We start from the raw sequence: 20,147 nt of genomic DNA on the forward strand, positions 1-20,147 counted from the left end.
CTCTGTAAATGTCTCCATTACTCAGTTCTAGATGAATGGCTGTAAATCGGCTGTCTGAAGGCTGGAAGTAAAGTGCATCTGCTGTAACTACTACCAAATGTGCAGTGTATCCTCCAGCCGCGGGCCATGGATAAGGCCTTGATGAACAGGGGCTGATTATAAAGGATGTTAGACGCTAATATGTGGGGACTTTCATCGTAGCGTAGTCACATGTTGTCTGTCTGATCAGCCACATGCATGGCCGTCGGCTTTCATTTCAGCGACCGGCCGGCCATGAGCAGATGTCTTGTGCTTGGAGTTGGTGCAGGTCCTCTTCTTTCTATTCCTATACATAGCCCTAATGATATAGGTTGTCACAGGCACTTCCCGATAGTCTCGCGGAAGCCTTTCCACCACGCTGGTTCGTCGGCCGTTCTTGGCATTAGCCCATTTCATATAGGAGTTGAAGCTGCTATGCCACGATTTTATTACTTAACCGGTTAAGGACCAGGCCCAAAAGTATGTTAAAGACCAGGCCTTTTTTTTCAAAACTGACATGTGTCACTTTAAATGGCAATAACTTTGAGACGGTTTAACTTACACAAGTGGTTTTGAGACTGTTTTTTTCGTAACACATTATACTTCATGTTAGTGGTAAATATTAATCAATATTTGTGTATTTATTTATAAAAAAAACTAGGAAATTTGATGGAAATTTGGAAAAAATTGCAATTTTCAAAATGTGAAATTCTCTGCTTTTCAGGCAGATAGTCATACCACCCAAATACATAAATAAATATTATCTCCCATATCTCTGCTTTATATCGGCATCATCTTTTGATTGTCTTTTAATTTATTTTGGACGTTACAAGGCTTACAAGTGTAACAGCGATTTTCTAGATTTGCAAGAAAATTCCCCAAACCAATTTTTTAGGGACCGCTTCAGTTCTGTAAGGAATTATAAAGGCCTGTATAATAGAAACCCCCATAAATCACCCCATTTTCAAAACTACACCCCTCAAATTATTCAAAACAGCATTTGGGATGTTTGTTAACCCTTTAAGTTTTTCATAAGAATAAAAATAATATGGCAGTGAAATTTAGACATTTTATTTTTTTTCATTAATACATTCATTTAGACCTAAAATTAACACATTCACAAAGGGTTAAAGGAGAAAATGCATCTCACATTTTGTTATGCAATTTCTCCCGTGCACAGAAATACCCCACATGTGGGCGTAAACTGATTTTTGGGTACACAGCAGTGCATGGAAGGGAAGGAGCGACACTGGGTGTTTGAACAGCAGATTTTGCTGGAATAATTTTCAGGCACCATGCCTCATTTGCAGAGCCCCTAGAGTACCAAAACAATGGAAACCCCCCAAAAGTGACCCCATTTTAGAATCTACACCCCTCACAGAATTCATCAAGGGGTATAGTCAGCATTTTGACCCTACAGTTGTTTCACAGATTTTACTAACATTGGGATGTGTAAATGAAAAATTACTAAAATGTCACTTTATCCCCAAAGTTTTAATTTTCACAAGGGGATAAAGGAGTAAAAGCCCCCCACAATTTGTTAAACAATTTCTCCTGAACACGGCAATACCCCATGTGTGGCCATATTCTGCTGTATGGGTACATGGCGGGGCTTGGAATGGAAAGAGCGCTATTTGGCTTTTGGATGGCAGATTTTGCTGGAATAATTTTAGGTGCCATGTCTCATTTGCAGAGCCCCTAGAGTACCAATACAGTGGAAACCCCCTAAAAGTGACCCCATTTTGGAAACTACACCCCCCACAGAACATATTAAAGGGTAGAGTGAGCATTTTGACCCTACAGCTGTTTCACAGATTTTATTAACATTGGGGCATGAAAATGAAAAATTACTTTTTTTCCAATAAACTGTCAATTTAGCCCCAAATTTTTCATTTTCACAAGAGGATAAAGGGGAAAAAGCTCCATAAAGTTCGTTAAACAATTTCTCCTGAACACGGAAATGCCCCATATGGGGTCATAATCTGCTGTATGGGAACATGGCGGGGCTCAGAATGGAAAGAGGGCTATTTGGCTTTTGAAGGACAGATTTTGCTGGAATATTTTTCAAGTCCCATGTCGCATTTGCAGAGCCCCTAAAGTACCAATACAGTGGAAACCCCCTAAAAGTGACCCCATTTTGGAAACTACACCACTCATAGAATTTATCTAGGGGTATACTGAGCATTTTGGCCACACAGCTGTTTCACAGATTTTATTAACATTGGGATGTAAAAATGAAAAATTACTTTTTTTCCCAATGAATCGTCCATTTAGCGCCATATTTTTAATTTTGCAAGTAGTTAAAGAATTAAAAGCCCCCCACAGTTTGTTACAAAATTTCTCCTGAACACGGCAATACCCCATATGTGGCCATAATCTGCTGTATGGGTACATGGTGGGGCTCAGAATGGAAAGAGAGCTATTTGGATTTTGGAGGGCAGATGTGGCTGGAATAGTTTTCAGGTGCCATGTCTCATTTGCTGAGCCCCTAAAGTATCAATACAATGGAAACCCCCCATTGTGACCCCATTTTAGAAACTACACCTGTCAAGGAATGAATCAAGGGGTATTATCATTTTGTGCCTAAAATGCTTCCAAAAAATGAATGTCCAAAATGAAAATTTAAATTTTGAAAGAAATATGCCATTTCGGTGCCCCATACATTGCACCCACTTTGTGTTGTCAGAGACCTGCACTCCTAAAACTATTAAGGGGCCATCCCGAGGGGCAAAAAATATATATATGTGGGTGTAAACTGCTGCTTGGGCACACAGGAGGGCTCAGAAGGGAAGGAGCACTGCGCTTTTTAGCTTTTGGGGTACAGATTTAGAGGGACTTTCTGGGGGCCATGTTCCTTTTGGAGAGACCTGGAGGTAACTGTAAACCCCATTTTGTAGGGGCAAGTTTAGGGTCTCTGCAAAAGTGTCATGGCATCCAAAAACCAAACCGTCTGCGCTCCAAAAACCCAATAACCCTTCTTCCCTTCTGTGTCCGGCTGTGCCCTAATATCAGTTTATACCCACATATGACATTACGTCCGTTATCCCGGGTACACCAGTGTCATACATGTGTCATACATGTGGCATAAACTGCAGTTTGGGCGCACAGCAGGGCGCAGAAGGGAAGGAGCGCGATGAGGCTTTTGGAGTACAGATTCAGATGTTTGGTATCTGGACGCCATGCCATGTTTGTAGAGCCTGTAAGGTACCAGAAAAGTGGATTCCCCAAAGGAGTGACCCCATTTTGAAAACTGCACCCCTCAAAGAATTTCTCAGGGGGTGTAGTGAGTATTAGTATCCCGGACATGACTGCACAGCGGATGGCGAAGAGGGAATATATAAGCGGTGCGGAGGACATTGCAGACACCAAATTCCCTACTATGTCCCAGTAGCTCCTATGATTGGGGGAGTCACTCTGGGGCTCATTTTGGGGGTCACTTCTGGTGTCTTTCCCTTGTAAACTGTAAATCTGGGGTGTCTCCTGAAGTACACTGACACAGCTTATACATTCCCTTCCTGACGCCGCCAGTTGTATTCTAATAATTTGGCGATTTTGGTTTTTTTTGTCTTCACATTGGTAGATGCTATATTTTCTTTATTCTTTTGGTGACGCGGCCATATAAGGGCTTGTTGTTTGCGGGATGTGATATATTTTGTAATGACACCATTTTTGGGTGCCTACAACATACTGAATACATTTTATTAACTCTTTCTTGCTGGATTTAAAAAAAAATAAAATCCTGGCATTGAGTTGTACCCTTTAAATTTTTCGCCATGCAGCGCACAGTAAAAGTAACATGTTCCCTTTATTCTGCGGGTCGGTACGGTTACGGCGATACCTCATTTATAGTATTTTTTATGCGATACTAATTCTGCAGAACAAAAACACATTTTTGGACATAAATCAGTGATTTTTGCATCGCCATCTTATGAGAGGCGTAACATTTTTATTTTTCGGTTGACAGTGTTGGTTGAGGGCTTATTTTTTGCGGGACAACCTGCGCTTTTTATTGGTACTGTTGTGGGGTGCATATGATTTTTTGATCACTTTTTATAGCATATTTTGTAAGGTGATATGGTGAAAAATCACTACTTCTGGCGGATTTTTTCCGTTTTTTTTTTCAGATGTACACCGTTTACATTAAATATTATTTCAGTTTTATTGTACAGGTTGTTACGGACGCGGCGATACCAAATATGCATTGTTTTTATTAATTTTTAGTACTTTTTTATATAGTTCATTTTGTATAGAGAAAAAGGGATTTTTGGGCTTTATAACTTTATTACTTTTTTCATACACTTTACTTTTTTTTTTAACTTTTTTTTTTTTTAACTTTTTCATGTGTCCCTTTAGGACACTTGAATCAGTTGATGCTTTCATGAAAGCATCAACTGATTTTGTATAGTAGCTTGCAGGACACGAGCAGGACATGAGCCTTCTCGTGTCCTGCAAGCTGCAGAGGAAGTGAGACACATCGCTCACTTCCTCCATCGGTCGGCAGGATCAACCAGGTATGTGGGGGCTCCGGTAGTCTGGGGTCACTGGCCAGACCCCAGACTACCTTCTACTGACATCGGCACCCCCCGATCTCGCCGCGGGGGGTGCCGATCAGCTTCAATATGCGGCGGATCCCTTTCGATCGCGCCGTGATGTTTCACGGCACGATCGAAAGGGTTAAAACGTTCAGTCGGAACTGAGTCCGACTGAATGTTGTTGAGGGGGTGGTTAGGTGTTAGTAACACCTAATACCTGCCCTCCCCCCGCCCCACCCCCTGCCTAGTGAGTCTCTGAAGACCGGCCGTAAATTTACAATCGGCTGGTCTTAGAGACCAGGACTGCTGGCCGTAAATTTACGGCCAGCGGTCCTTAACCGGTTAAAGGGATGGTTTAGGGCAGGGGTGGGCAATTCATTTTGCCATGGGGCACATGAGAAATTGTAACGGTTCTAGAGGGCCATGCGTGCTGTAGCAAATTTAGCTCCACCCACTTCTACGCTAACTCCACCCATTCTCAATCATTTTTCCATGTGCCCCCACAAAATATAATCCTCTTACAGTCACCCTAATATACGTCTGCTGTGTCATCTTCAATGTGTTCCGGCGCAGGCTTGTAACCTAGCAGAGCAGACTGCGCAAGCGCACAGGTCACGGGAAAATGGCCGCTTGCACAGTATTGCAAGTGATTGCCCAATCATCTGTATAGGGCTGCTTCCCATGTGCACTATATACTTTGTGTACTATATACTCTAGTCTCTGCATAGTGGCCAGATCCCAAAACTGAAGTCAGTGCAGCAGCAGAGTGCGGCCATTATACAGGGCATCGCGCTAATTGCCTCCAACCCCACGTGTATACTACGGGCAACGGGAGCAGCCCCATATAGCTTTGTGTAGGGACTAGTGTGAGCCATAACCATTACGATACAGGTCAGAGTCTGTTGCGTTCAGTTGAGGGACTGCCATGGTGTCGGTGCCCACTGACCTCATCTGTATTAACATCCAGCGGGTTTTTGCTTCCATAGCGCTGTCCCATAATTTAGTTCATTGCCTGCATCGGCCCTTCCTCCTTATACTTTACACTGTGTAGGAGGGATTCCTGAGACTTGCAGTGCGCCATCCCCGACTCAGAGCAATATTTGCACGGTGCTTGTACCAGCAGCACATCAAAGTGTGATCCCTGCGCGGAGTCTCCGCTGCACACAACATCTGTTTGCCATCAGATTTCTGTCTGTCAGAGCGAGAAAAAGAAAACCTCCTCCCACAGATGTCCACGTGCTACCGAAACACATCGGGGTCACATTTGGCTTTTATTTTTAGGATAAATGTTATACTTGTGTTCCAGTGCGTGAAATTGTCATCTTCACATCAGTGTAGCCAGAGCTTAAAGAGAATCTGTCCGCTTTCCTTACGTCGGCAATATCTGTCGCACCCTCCTGAAAATGTATTTGTTATTATTGCAGTCATTGGGGCATGTACTTTAGCGGCTGGCACTGTCCAATCTATACAGACCTGAACAGGAACATTGGATGTTAGAAGGGGGGATGGGATTGGATCCACCTCCTTGTGGATTCCCAGGAACAGCACCATCACTTTATAGTGGTTGGACTTGGTACTGCAGCTTATTGCTTGAAGGTTAAAGAGATTCGATCATTAAAATGCAATTTTTTGTGACTAAGACGTAGGAATAGTCTTAAAGGCTATTCTTCTCCTATCTTTAGATGTCTTCTCCGCGCCTTCGTTCGGTAGAAATCCTGGTTTTGTTTGGTATGCAAATGAGTTCTCTCGCAGCACTGGGGGCGGTCCCCAGCGCTAAAACAGCACTGAGGGCGTCTCCAATGCCGCGAGAGAACTCTCCAGTGACGCCTCCATCTTCTTCTGGAACGGCCTTTTCACTCGTCTTCTTCCGGCCTTGGCATGAAACTTCTACGCATGTGCAAGTCGACCTCGGGCAGAGCCGACTGCGCATGCCTGCCCGGTGTAAGCGGCCATTTTCTTGTGGCCGCTTACACAGTAAGCACCCTACCTGGGAATAAAAGGGCTGCAGCGCTCAGGACCCTTCAATCAGCTGATCACTGGGGTTCTGGGTGTCGGAGCCCTCCCTAAAAGGCCTCACTAGATCCATTGCTGCTGTTATAATTTCGGATTGTGTTCCCCACTCCACCAATGGTTTATAGAAATATTCAGTGCATCAGGAATATAGATCAGACCTCATCACCTTACTTTCTTGACGTAGAGAAGATCAGGGCGGATTCACAGGCCGCAGACTTGTTACGGAAACTTCCACGACTGTCCTGTTATTCTGAATGGAGCCCTCAGATATCCGTGTCCTTGCTGCAAATGTCAACAAAATGTGAATTCACCTTTAAGGAGAATGAATCCGTTTTTCTGTATTTCGCTGACTTCATTTTCGTTTTTCCGCTCAGATACCTGAACGCCATTCAGACCATGTGTCCGCACATTCTCCGATACCTGACCACAGCCGTCATCACTAACAAGGATGTGAGGAAGAGAAGGCAGGTCCTGAAGGATCTGGTGAAGGTGATCCAGCAGGTGAGAGGCCCATCGTATGAGATAAAAGTGATCTAACAGAAGGAGCCGCCATGTTGTTCTAAACAACCAATCACGGCGCAGCCTTTGTATTTCAAGAGGAGAAATAAAAGCTGAGCTTTGGTTGCCGTGTGTAACAACATAAACCAGTTTTGACTCTTGTCAGCCATTACCTGAGGGGTACAGCGCTGGTTATGGACACTCATCTGAATGTCCAGTATGTGGCGCCATCTTTCCTGCAGGGTGAGAGCTGCTCCTAAGTGACCTTTACCTGATAGTGCTGCTTATATTTGCCATGTGTCACCTCTACAGGAATCTTACACCTACAAGGACCCCATCACCGAATTCGTGGAGTGTTTATACGTTCATTTTGACTTTGACAGCGCACAGAAGAAACTACGAGAGTGCGAATCGGTAAGTGTCAGCCGCACCATGACTGTGTGGTTAATGTAATGGAGGATCCACCGCCATAGATATTACACCTGATGTTCACAATGTAATAAAATATACCGCACTGTGTATGTCATAGGTGAGATATTACACTTGGCTTAGTACATGCCACCAGCTAAATGTTATGTGGCGTCCTGAAGACCACCCCCTTATCCAGACCTCGTGCAGAGTTTCCGTTCCACCATATATAATACACACTAGCAGTATTGTTTGAGAAGACCACCCCTCTAGAAGACCACTTTTCAATGCAAATTTGGGTGGTCATCTGAAAGAGGTTTCACTGTCAATATTAGCTCTTCTTCGGAAAGCTGGATGGCACCCAATATGCCATCTTGGGCCACAGACTCTGCACTTTCTACAGATGGTCCATGCTACCATATTGTGCCCTATTAAACACATTTAGGAAAGTACATTGAATGCTGCCTGTGTTTGATATTGCAGCTCAGTCCTATTCATGGAAATGGCACTGAGCTTCAATTTCGAACATGTGACCACTGAGCATGACGTCATACACCCGAGAAGGGAGGAAGGGTCATTTGCAAGAGATGCACAACCACTAATGCTCCTCCAAACACTGGTCAGTTCAAACAACTGATAGTTGGGGGTGTTGGCCGCGCCCCACCACCGAACAGATATTAGTAAGCTATCCTAGTGAGGAGTCATCAGGTCACCCCTTTAATTGTAGTCTGTGACTGCCTATACAGACCATTGCTTTCCAACATGGCCATTGATTAGACTTCCGAGAGCCGTACAGTAATGTACGGTATGTTGTCCTGTAGTATCCGGCTGTACAAGTGAATCCGGTAGCAGTAATATCCTGTAAGGGAATCCTACGACCATAGATGAGTTTACAAGCCAAGCGAACATCTGCGGATATGGGACATAGGTGTCATTATTAGCTATATACCACAGCTTTGATGTTACCAACATAGCGTTCCCCTCCTCTACAGAGATGTTAATAATGGTGACCATTCTCAGAAGGAAGCAGATCATAGTCCTCCTTGTTATACACAGCACAGGGACATCATAAATCAGATGCAGAGATGACACGGTTCTATTACTAGTAATCGTCCAGAAGTTATTGAAGTGGAGAGCTTGTAACCAACTTACTGATGTGGACCATTCGTGAGTCATCCGGGTAGATACATGGAGCGTTGCAAGGGGTTAGTCACAAACGCCAACATTGTTTGGATAACCCTTCCAATAAACCCCCGTATGGGAGCAGTTCAGTCCTGGGGCGTCTTCTTGTCAGTGCCCTTCTCAGACTTGTACTCCGTGTTCAGCCCTTGTAACTCCTGTCAGCCTGCAGTCCCCATAGAGAGTTGCTGAGAGGCTAAAATACTACAGTTTCCAGAGCAGCGGCGCTCGCAGAACATCTGAAAGTGGTTAGCGGGGAACATGGAAGAACTAGGACGTTCATAAATAATGTTAGCATGTACAAAACATCCTCGTCTTCCCTCGTGGTAAATCATGATGGATGAACCTTCCGAGTTTGCAGCGTCCACTGAGAATAAATGGCCCTGAAACTATGATGTGTGCAGCATGATATCCAGTGGATAGTGCGAGTACAAATGGTAGAACGGGAGAACCTGCGGAGCTCTGGTGCGGTGTATAAGGTTCACACTTCATGTTAAGATTGGGATTTGGGGGGAGGAGTGACTCCGCTTTAGGGTTTGGCTAGAGGAGCGAGCACATGTAGGAAACTTGAATTATTTTATGTTGTGTGTGTTAAAAACCTGTATAATTTTTTGGATATTTATATTTTTATATTACAAGCATGTTACATAAAAATCAGTGCAAGCGGGTGTATGTTTAGTACATGTTGTCCTCTCAGGAGGCTGTATGGTAGTACATGTTGTTCCCACAGGAGACTGTATGGTTAGTACATGTTGTCCCCGCAGGAGGCTGTATGGTTAGTACATGTTGTCCCCGCAGGAGGCTGTATTGTTAGTACATGTTGTCCCCGCAGGAGGCTGTATGATTAGTACGTGTTGTCTCCGCAGGAGGCTGTATGGTTAGTACATGTTGTCCCCGCAGGAGGCTGTATTGTTAGTACATGTTGTCCCCGCAGGAGGCTGTATGGTTAGTACATGTTGTCCCCGCAGGAGCCTGTATGGTTAGTACATGTTGTCCCCGCAGGAGGCTGTATAGTTAGTACTTGTTGTCCCTGCAGGAGGCTGTATGGTTAGTACTAGAGATGAGCGAGTACTGTTCGGATCAGCCGATCCGAACAGCACGCTCGTATAGAAATAAATGGACGTAGCCGGCACGCGGGGGGTTAAGCGGCCGGCCGCCGTCAAAGCGGAAGTGCCAGGTGCATCCATTCATTTCTATGGAGCGTGCTGTTTGGATCGGCTGATCCGAACAGTACTCGCTCATCTCTAGTTAGTACATGTTGTCCCCGCAGGAGGCTGTATGGTTAGTACATGTTGTCCCCGCAGGAGGCTGTATGGTTAGTACATGTTGTCCCCGCAGGAGGCTGTATGGTTAGTACATGTTGTCCCCGCAGGAGGCTGTATGGTTAGTACATGTTGTCCCCGCAGGAGGCTGTATGGTTAGTACATGTTGTCCCCGCAGGAGGCTGTATGGTTAGTACATGTTGTCCCCGCAGGAGGCTGTATGGTTAGTACATGTTGTCCCCGCAGGAGGCTGTATGGTTAGTACATGTTGTCCCCGCATGAGGCTGTATGGTTAGTACATGTTGTCCCCGCAGGAGCCTGTATAGTTAGTACATGTTGTCCCCGCAGGAGCCTGTATAGTTAGTACATGTTGTCCCCGCAGGAGGCTGTATGGTTAGTACATGTTGTCCCCGCAGGAGGCTGTATGGTTAGTACATGTTGTCCCCGCAGGAGGCTGTATGGTTAGTACATGTTGTCCCCGCAGGAGGCTGTATGGTTAGTACATGTTGTTCCTGCAGGAGCCTGTATGGTTAGTACATGTTGTCCCTGCAGGAGGCTGTATGGTAGTACATGTTGTCCCCGCAGGAGGCTGTATGATTAGTACGTGTTGTCTCCGCAGGAGGCTGTATAGTTAGTACATGTTGTCCCCGCAGGAGGCTGTATGGTTAGTACATGTTGCCTCCAGTTGATAAATACTCTTGGGCATTCTAGTAGATGATAAAGCCTCCAATGATATCTAGGGCATCTCTAGGCACTATAGAGGGACCTGGAGACAGTCGCAGAGGCTGTAATATGTGCATGTGCCTGAATTTTGTCACGCATGTCTTCCCTTACTTGTGTCCATGCTAACCCTCACTGTCTTATTCCTAGGTGCTGGTGAATGACTTCTTCCTTGTAGCGTGTCTAGAAGATTTCATTGAAAACGCCCGACTCTTTATCTTTGAGACCTTCTGCCGCATTCACCAATGTATAAGCATCAGGTAAGTTCACACAACGTATGGCTGACGGTGCATACAGATGACAGTCTCTCCACCATGTTTGCATTGTCCTCCCTCCCACCTGTCACGTGGGTACCGTTGTTCTGTCTTGGTCAGTAATCCTAGAATTTCACTATTCCTTTAAAGGTTATGTCCATTAAACCAGGCTTTGAGATTGAGGGGGTCCTCAGAGGAGGCGGCGAGGGTCTGCTGCACAGCAGTGGAAAGTTCTCCTGGAAGAAACATTTGGTGGTTTCATATTTAATATAATATTGGCAGTAAATATAAGGCAGAAGTCCATGTAGCAGCCAGATGTGTCCTGTACATTGCGGTGGTGTCCAGTATACATCTGGCCGCTTCATGTCCCTCGCTATAGAGCTACCCTTTAATTACTCCATTTTAATAAGTGAGGTTTGCTGCAGCCTTTTTGTTGTTTCCAGTGATATATAGCCTGTATGGAGAAGCGGCAGAGCTGGTATATTAAATCCCTTGTCTGGTTCTCATATTTTCCTAATGACATAACGTGATGGCGGTGTTATCTGTGGATATTGTTGTATCTTGTGAGGAGCGTTGTCGGCCTGCACGCACTTACTCTAATGATATAGTAGCTCGGCTTTCACTCGTCATCACATCTTTCCAGGAATTGTCAGTCCTTAAAGCCTTTGTTACACATGATAGTGTGTGTATATTTGTTACCCAGAACCGCCCTGTGATGTCTCTAAGGGGTAACTGCTTGTCACATGCTGTTTTAGGGAGTATATTGCATTACATGAAAGGTACCAGATCCGTACCCTGTATTAAAGGGGCGTTTCAAGTACATTTTTATTGATCTGCAGATGCTTAAGGGTCCCTTCACACGGCGTAAGCGCACCGCTCATTTAGACACATGTCTGAGCGCGGCGCTTCAAAACAGAGCCCATTGATTTCAATGGGAAGCGCGTGTATATCGGCATATACGTGCGCTTCCCATTGAAATTAATGGGCTCTGTTTTGAAGCGCCGCGCTTGGACACGTGTATAAATGAGCAGCGCGCTTGCGCCATGTGAAGGGGCCCTTAATTAAATAAATGCATACATGCTTCTCCATTCGGATCCCTGATTTTCGTTGCCCATGTGGTCACTACTCAGTCACAGATTAGGACCTGTCACTTTCCCCTGGATCCCCAGCCAAGTGGAGAGGCGAGTATGGATGTTTATTTTAGGCCTCTGCAGATGGCACCTCTTTAAATGAATCTGACTCCATTGTCTTGTGCACTGACCACAGGATCTCCTTGTGGTTTTCCTGGCTTGAATTCGCCCCCTCTGAGGTTTATTTGCTTAGTGTGAACGGAACGTTAAAAAACCCTTTTACAACTGGTGCAACATCTGGTCTTCATGGGAACGTGAACAGGTTGGGGAAAAAAAAAGCAGAGATGTCTGAGAGGCAGATTGAGATCAGGCAAAGTAAAAGGGCTATTCCTGTTTTGGCCTTCCATGAGATGGTATCGGCCCCATAGCCAAGTGATGTGGAAAGGGCTGAACATGGCCACCATTCTACCACATTTCCTTAAAGGGCTGTCCATGACTATGGTATTGAGCTCCAGTTCCCCTTTTCAGACCAATAATGTCACGCCCATTAGTTACAAGGCCATGACAAGGCTCAGTCCTATTAAAGTTAATGGCGTTTAGAACCAGTAAAGCATGCCCGCAACAATCCATATCATAGTCCTGGACAATCCCTTTAACTCCTATAGAGGTGAGTAGGAGATATGGAAATAGTATAGCACTTTCAATTTTGTGCCACCCTCCCCATATCCCTGGTGTATGTGGGTGCGACCCCCTTACCCACAGATGGTTTGGAAAGTCATCCCTGTAGATGTTAGTGCACGTGTATGGCCTGACCGGGGGGTGCGTCCGTCTTTCTCCTGCCATAATCTCTTGGGAAGGTTTGGAGGCGGGCACACAGGCCAAGAGAAGATTTTTAGGCCTACTTTTTTCAAGTGTTTCTCTGAATTTTGTTCACTTTGCTTATTTGAATCCCTTTTCTACAACCCCTCAGAAGGTGCGAGGCTTCATTACAAGGACTTGTGAGAACTCTTCAGTCGCAGCCCATTATAGTATCCTTGTGATGGAAACGCCATAAACCATTGGGGTCACTAATCTCTTTTAGTGTCACCGCAGGCTGCCCCCTCCTCTATTGATGTAGGGACTGGAGGGGTCTCGTGGCGGTATGACCTGCGTCTCCACTGTGATCCTTCTCATTTTGAAGGTGTCGCTGGAAGAGAAAGAAATAAAAGCTCACACAAACTTGAGGAGGGTTCATAACCTTCGAGGTGTACTCGTATATACATATGAGAGAAGATCTGCTATATAGCTATAAAACACTATGGACAGTGAAATCTTTTTGAGACCACCACTCAAATCTGCTTGAAAACGTGTTCTCTAGAGAGGTGAAGTTGTCACAAAAATTGTTTATAAATTTTAAAAAAAATCTATGTATAACATAATCCTTTCATAGTCCCACCATGGAGAGATTCAGTGTGATACAGCTACATGGATAATACAGTAATTGTCACCCACCACCTGTACTGGGTCCAGGGGGCTCCACAGGACTGAGCTGGCTATATATCTCCCTATATTATAAAAATGAATTTCTGTCTGTCTGTCTGTCTGTGCTCTAATGCGAACCAAACGACTGGACCGATCTTCACTAGAGATGAGCGAACACTGTTCGGATCAGCCGATCCGAACAGCACGCACGCATTGAAATGAATGGAAGCACCTGGTACTTCCGCTTTGACGCCGGCCGGCCGCTTAACCCCTCGCGTGCCGGCTACGTCCATTCATTTCAATGCGTGCGTGCTGTTCGGATCGGCTGATCCGAACAGTGTTCGCTCATCTCTAATCTTCACCAAATTTGGTACAGAGATACTTCAGGTATCCGGGAAGGTTTAAGACGAGACTCCAACTCACTCGGACGTACCGTTGCTGAGATACAGCATTCCAAACACAATGCCCCCCCCCCCCTTAGCCAATACAAACCTGCAAGTCTTTCACTCATATTCCAACTGCAATGCACACGGTCACTCCACATGCACAATACAACACTGATATCCAAACTGAGATACACGCATCAGAGGATTAGATACACAGATCAGCAAACAGTATCACACTCCAGAAGATTAGATACACGCGTCTGCACACAGTCCCACAAACCAGAGGATTAAATACGCGCTTCTGCACACAGTTCCACACACTGAAGGATTTGATACGTGCGTCTGCACACAGTTCCACATGCCGAAGGATTAGATACACGCGTCTGCACAAAGTACCACACCCCGGGGGATTGGATACATGCGTCTGCACACAGTCCCACAAACCAGAGGATTACATACGCGCTTCTGCACACCGTTCCACACACTGAAGGATTTGATACGTGCGTCTGCACACAGTTCCACATGCCGAAGGATTAGATACACGCGTCTGCACAAAGTACCACACCCCGGGGGATTGGATACATGCGTCTGCACACAGTCCCACAAACCAGAGGATTACATACGCGCTTCTGCACACAGTTCCACACACTGAAGGATTTGATACGTGCGTCTGCACACAGTTCCACATGCCGAAGGATTAGATACACGCGTCTGCACAAAGTACCACACCCCGGGGGATTGGATACATGCGTCTGCACACAGTACCACATGACAAAGGATTGGATACACGCATCTGCACACAGTTCCACGCACCAGAGCATAAGATTTGCACGTCTGCACACAGTACCACATGTCGTCGGATTAGATACGCGCGTCTACACACAGTTCAACACTCCAGAGGATTAGATACGCGCGTCTGCAGACAGTTGTACACGCCATAGGATTAGATACACGTGTCTACACACAGTTCCACACACCAGAGCATAAGATATGCACATCTGCACACAGTACCACATGCCGCAGGATTAGATATGTGTGTCTACACACAGTTCCCCACGCCGTAGGATTAGATACGTGCCTCTTCACACAATACCACACGGGGAGGATTAGATACGCTCATCTGCACATAGTACCACATGCCAAAGGATTAGATAAGCGCATCTGCACACAGTACCACACAGGAGAGGATTAGATATGCACATCTGCACACAGTACCACATGCCAGAGGATTAGATACACACATCTGCACACAGTACCACACACCAGAGGATTAGATACGCGCATTTGCACACAGTACCACATGCCGTAGGATTAGATACGCGCGTCTACACACAGTTCCACACGCAATAGGATTAGATACACGCCTCTTCACACAATACCACACGGGAGGATTAGATACGTGTGCCTGAATACAGTACCACACTTTGGAGAATTAGATACGCGTCTCAGCACACAGTACCACACAGGGAGGATTAGATACGTGCGTCTGCACACAGTACCCCACGCCAGAGGATTAGATATACGCGTCTGCACACAGTAACACATGCCGTAGGATTAGATACGCGCGTCTACACACAGTTCCACATGCCGCAGGATTAGATACGTGCCTCTTAACACAATACCACACAGGTGAGGATTAGATACGTGTATCTGCACACAGTACCACAAGCCAGATAATTAGATACGTGTCTAAGCACACAGTACAACACGGGGAGGATTAGATACACGCGTCTGCACAAAGTACCACATGCCTCAGGATTAGATATGTGCCTCTTCACACAATACCACACAGGGGAGGATTAGATACGTGTGTCTGCACACAGTACCACACTTTGGAGGATTAGATATATGCCTCTGCACACAGTACCACAAGCCAGAGAATTAGATACGCGTCTCAGCACTCAGTACCACACGCCAGAGGATTAGATACGCGCATCTGCACACAGTACCACATGCCGTAGGATTAGATACACGCGTCTACACACAGTTACACACGCCGTAGGGTTAGATACGCGCCTTTTCACACAATACCACACAAGGGAGGATTAGATACGCACATCTGCACACAGTTCCACACACCAGAGGATTAGATAAGCACGTCTGCACACAGTACTACATGCCGTAGGATTAGATACACGCGTCTGCTTACAGTTTCACATGCCAGACGATGAGATACGCACGTCTTCACACAGTTGTACACGCTATAGGATTAGATACATGCGTCTGCATACAGTACCACATGCTGTAGGATTAGATACGCGTGTCTACACACAGTACCACACTTTGGAGGATTAGATACATGCCTCTGCACACAGTACCACATGCCAGATAATTAGATACGCGTCTCAGCACACAGTACCACACTGGGGAGGATTAGATACGCGCATCTGCACAAAGTACCTCACGCCAGAGGATTAGATACACCTGTCTGCACACGGTACCACAACGCCAGAAGATTAGATACGCACATCTGCACATAGTACCACATGCCGTAAGATTAGATATGCACATCTGCACACAGTACCACACGTTGGAGGATTAGATATGTGCATCTGCAAACAGTACCACACCAACAAGGATTAGATACTTGAGTCTAAACACAGTACTACACGGGGAAGGATTAGATACAGCTTTACTCCAGGTATCCATAACAACTGATCACAGGTTTTTCACTGATATCCAAAATGAGATACACACAATCACATGACGCTTATGGACATACACACAAACCACATACAAAATACACCAGTGCAAAACTGGACAATTCTTATGGGGCCAGTACACAAACATAAAATGTAATATGCCCAGGCGAAGCCGGGTCCTCCCTCTAATAAATATATATATATATAAATATATAAATATATATATATATATATATATATATATATATATGAGAGAGAGAGAGATCTTGTAAAATTCTAAACAATTTTATTTTCATATATATATATATATATATATATATATATATATATATATATCTGTGTGTGTGTGTATAAATACATCTGTTTTTATATATGCACTTATTTGTTTTGCATTCTATATTGTATGTAGATAGATATAGTTCTATTTAAAGATCTACCTATAAAGCACCCTCCCTCCCTCCCCCTCCAATTCATCCCCGACCCTTCCCCAAGGTTACATGAGTGTCCAAAACCCTTCACTGTAGTCCATGTAAAACATCTCCCGTCATTTTCTCACATTACAATCCATTGAAAATCTCTCATCTGAGTCCAAAAGTAGACGTTCCCTTTAAGGCATTATTTTTAACTTCTCCCCCTCCTTAGACAATCCTTTCTATACCTATATATCTCCCAGCTCTCCGTGCACAGCCATTCCTGTGTTTTCCGTCTCCCTGTCATGGTATCCTTTTCATGCAAGAGGCAAAAAAAAAAAAGAAAAATTCTATTTCGGAAATGTGATCCGAGCTTGCAGCCATTGAGTGAGTCAGCGTTGTGTGGCCACTTTATAGTTTATGTCCTCGCATGTCTAGCGTGAGAGCGGGCCCGTCTGCCCCGGCCCTGTGAGACTTACTCACTGTTTGTTTTTTTAGACAGCTGAGAGGTTCCATGTACAGAGCAGGAAGCGGTGACAAGGCGAGGACGGCGATGACGGGGCGCTTGCTCATTTGCATATTGATGTCCACCGTTCATCAAACATTGCGCAAGGCCTGAAATTAGCCAATGGCATTAGCTGTCAGGAAACGCTTGTTTGTCTAACCTGAGTGTATTTTTAGGCTTTAATGTCTGGTGACACGGCAGTAAGAATATAGAAACAGAAACGTGACCCCCCCCTGCGTGGGATGTTGGTTTATGGACGGGGGCGGCCTGTGATGTTTGGGGAACAAGTGTCGTGACAAAGCACATCAAAGCCGCCGTCCCGCTGGGCGCTACTATCTTACTAATTGACTTAATAAGAAACACTTCTCCAGACCTATTATCTCTCTGCCTCGCAAGTCTGGACTGAGTTTTCAGAATCAGGAACTCTCAATGTTATAAGAAGGGCTGGTAATGGTACGGCCGGGGTTAACCCCTTCTGGTGCGTGATGGGTTATACAACAAGCAATGGCAAACAGGAAGATGCGTGATCTTCTTATATCGAGTTATGTGTGGGGTTGAGCCGATCTTGAGATTTCAGGATCGATTTTAAAATCCGATTTTTGATCTTTTTCCAGCTGATCGTGAAATTTGCTCGATCACCGATTGGGATCTGATCTTTCCCAATCCCGATCGCTCAACCCTAGTTATGTCTCTGCTCTGTTCCTGTGTTATTCCACCTAGACATGGTTCTGACCTCTTAATAATTCGGACGCACTCCCAAATGGAAATCTTACTTCGCCCCAACAAATTTACTAGAACTCGCACCGGAAAACCTCCGGGGTCGCAGCATTGACTGAGCATTGCATTCCCTTCTAAAGCTGATCCTGCACAGTAGATCTGACCATCTGTGTAGAGCGGTCTCCTGATGCCATGTCATGGGTGATAAGTTGGGCATTGGATAGGATGAAAACATGGCCGCTCTTTTTGTACGTAGAGATAATCTGCTGGCAGAGATGCCGGTGGCGCCTCCTATGCTTAGTGGTAAAATCATAAAGGGTGTACTAAATGGCACCACCTAAAGGCTGTAGTAACTCCGGTCTTTATTTTTCACTTGCAGCATGTTGGCCGATAAGCTGAATATGAGCCCTGAAGAAGCGGAGAGGTGGATTGTCAACTTGATTCGCAATGCCAGGCTAGACGCCAAGATAGACTCCAAACTGGTAAGATGTTACGTGTATAAAGGATGTCTTGCATTATGTTGCCAGGTGTCCCCTGGGCGTTCCCTAGCTATGACATGTCTCTGCCATAAATCATCCAATGTATTGAGTGACAGCTCCAGCATCCATCCAGGAGGAGGACCAGAGCCGATACTCGAGAGCGAAGTCGAGGATTTGGGTAGCGCCTACTGCAGAGAGCCCAGCACACCGCACAAGTGCCCCGTACAGACTTTACGCCTCTGCTTTATGCAACTGCGTGATGTGTAACCTTTATTTGGGTTGTAAATCTGTAATGTCCCTGAGTAGTTTGATCCTCTTTGATCATTCAGGGGTGTCACTGGTGTCCTTAAGACCTTTATAGATGGAGAAACCCTTTTAGTTGAGCCCTTTGGATGTTGCGCCATGCTCCTGGTCTACCCTGCCATCAAACTCCCCACTAGACGTAAGAGAAGGGCAAGAACGGACATAAAATCCTTCTAACTATGAGCTGTTCCTTTTCCGTCACACAATCCCTCATTCTAATGTCAGGTGGACGTTCAGGTTTTCTATATTAGTCATGTGGTGTCATGTCTCCCACCTTACATAACTACAAGTCCGGAGCTGTCCGTCTTCACCTGCCATTATCTGGACCGTCATGTGACTTACAATTAGCTCGAACAGCCTGTTCTAATAAACTGCCCATAAATACTGACCGTCACTGCATAATGTGCACTACGTCTTATTTTAGGGTCATGTTGTCATGGGAAACAACGCCGTCTCACCCTATCAGCAAGTCATCGAAAAGACAAAGAGCCTGGCCTTCCGCAGTCAGATGCTGGCCATGAATATAGAGAAGAAGATGAACCAGAACACCAGGACTGAGGTGAGACACTCACACAGATATCCAGGGGATGGAGATCTCTGCTTTGTGGCCCCCAATGATCATGCTTGTGTGTAAATGGGCACAGCCTCTTGGTCTTGCCAAACTGTATAGTGCAAGTGATAGCCATTAGTCGGCACAGTAATTTTCATCCCATTTACATAATTTTTTTTTTTTTTTCTAGGCACCAAATTGGGCGGCTCAGGACTCCGGGTTTTATTAATATCTTATATCTGCAATTTACAGTATACAGCAACTTGCACATTCCCACCCCTGTGTAAGGCTATATTAGGTTTACAATAAAATTGGCGACTATTCCTTTTAGCCGTGTCTGAGTTTATTTATTGCACTCTTTTTTTTTTTTTTTTTTTTTTTTTTTTTTTTTTTTATAAATGTAGATTGTGAGCCCCATATAGGGATTACAATGGACATTTTTTTTTCCCTATCAGTATGTCTTTGTAGAATGGGAGGAAATCCACACTCCTTGCAGATGTTGTTCCTGGCGGGATTCAAACCCAGGACTCCAGCGCTGCAAGGCTGCAGTGCTAACCACTGAGCCACCGTGTTGCCCCATTTATTGCACATCTTGAGCAATTTCTCTACAAGGCTGGAAAACAGAATTTTTCTTGCGCTTACTTATGACTTATTCTAGAGGTTCTGCCTTCTGAGGAAAAGCATCCGAATGATAGAGAAGTCGTAACCCTCCACGGACGAGAGACCTGGGGATGGAGCAG

General features: G+C 45.2%; 1 protein-coding gene across 1 annotated transcript in view; it reads left to right on the plus strand.

The window, feature by feature from the left end:
- EIF3E (eukaryotic translation initiation factor 3 subunit E) overlaps positions 1–19,737 on the plus strand; it is a 41,290-nt gene extending 21,553 nt beyond the window's left edge. Inside the window, exons 8-13 of the mRNA XM_075270144.1 lie at positions 6,938–7,064; positions 7,374–7,475; positions 10,781–10,890; positions 18,455–18,557; positions 19,282–19,416; positions 19,598–19,737. Of these exons, the coding sequence (XP_075126245.1) occupies positions 6,938–7,064; positions 7,374–7,475; positions 10,781–10,890; positions 18,455–18,557; positions 19,282–19,416; positions 19,598–19,636 (616 nt within the window). The 3' untranslated portion in view covers positions 19,637–19,737. The remainder of the gene's footprint in view (positions 1–6,937; positions 7,065–7,373; positions 7,476–10,780; positions 10,891–18,454; positions 18,558–19,281; positions 19,417–19,597) is intronic.
- The last annotated feature ends 410 nt before the right edge of the window (positions 19,738–20,147 follow it).

This window comes from Leptodactylus fuscus, chromosome 4 (genome assembly GCF_031893055.1).
Source record: "Leptodactylus fuscus isolate aLepFus1 chromosome 4, aLepFus1.hap2, whole genome shotgun sequence".
Classification (NCBI taxonomy): Eukaryota; Metazoa; Chordata; class Amphibia; order Anura; family Leptodactylidae; genus Leptodactylus; species Leptodactylus fuscus.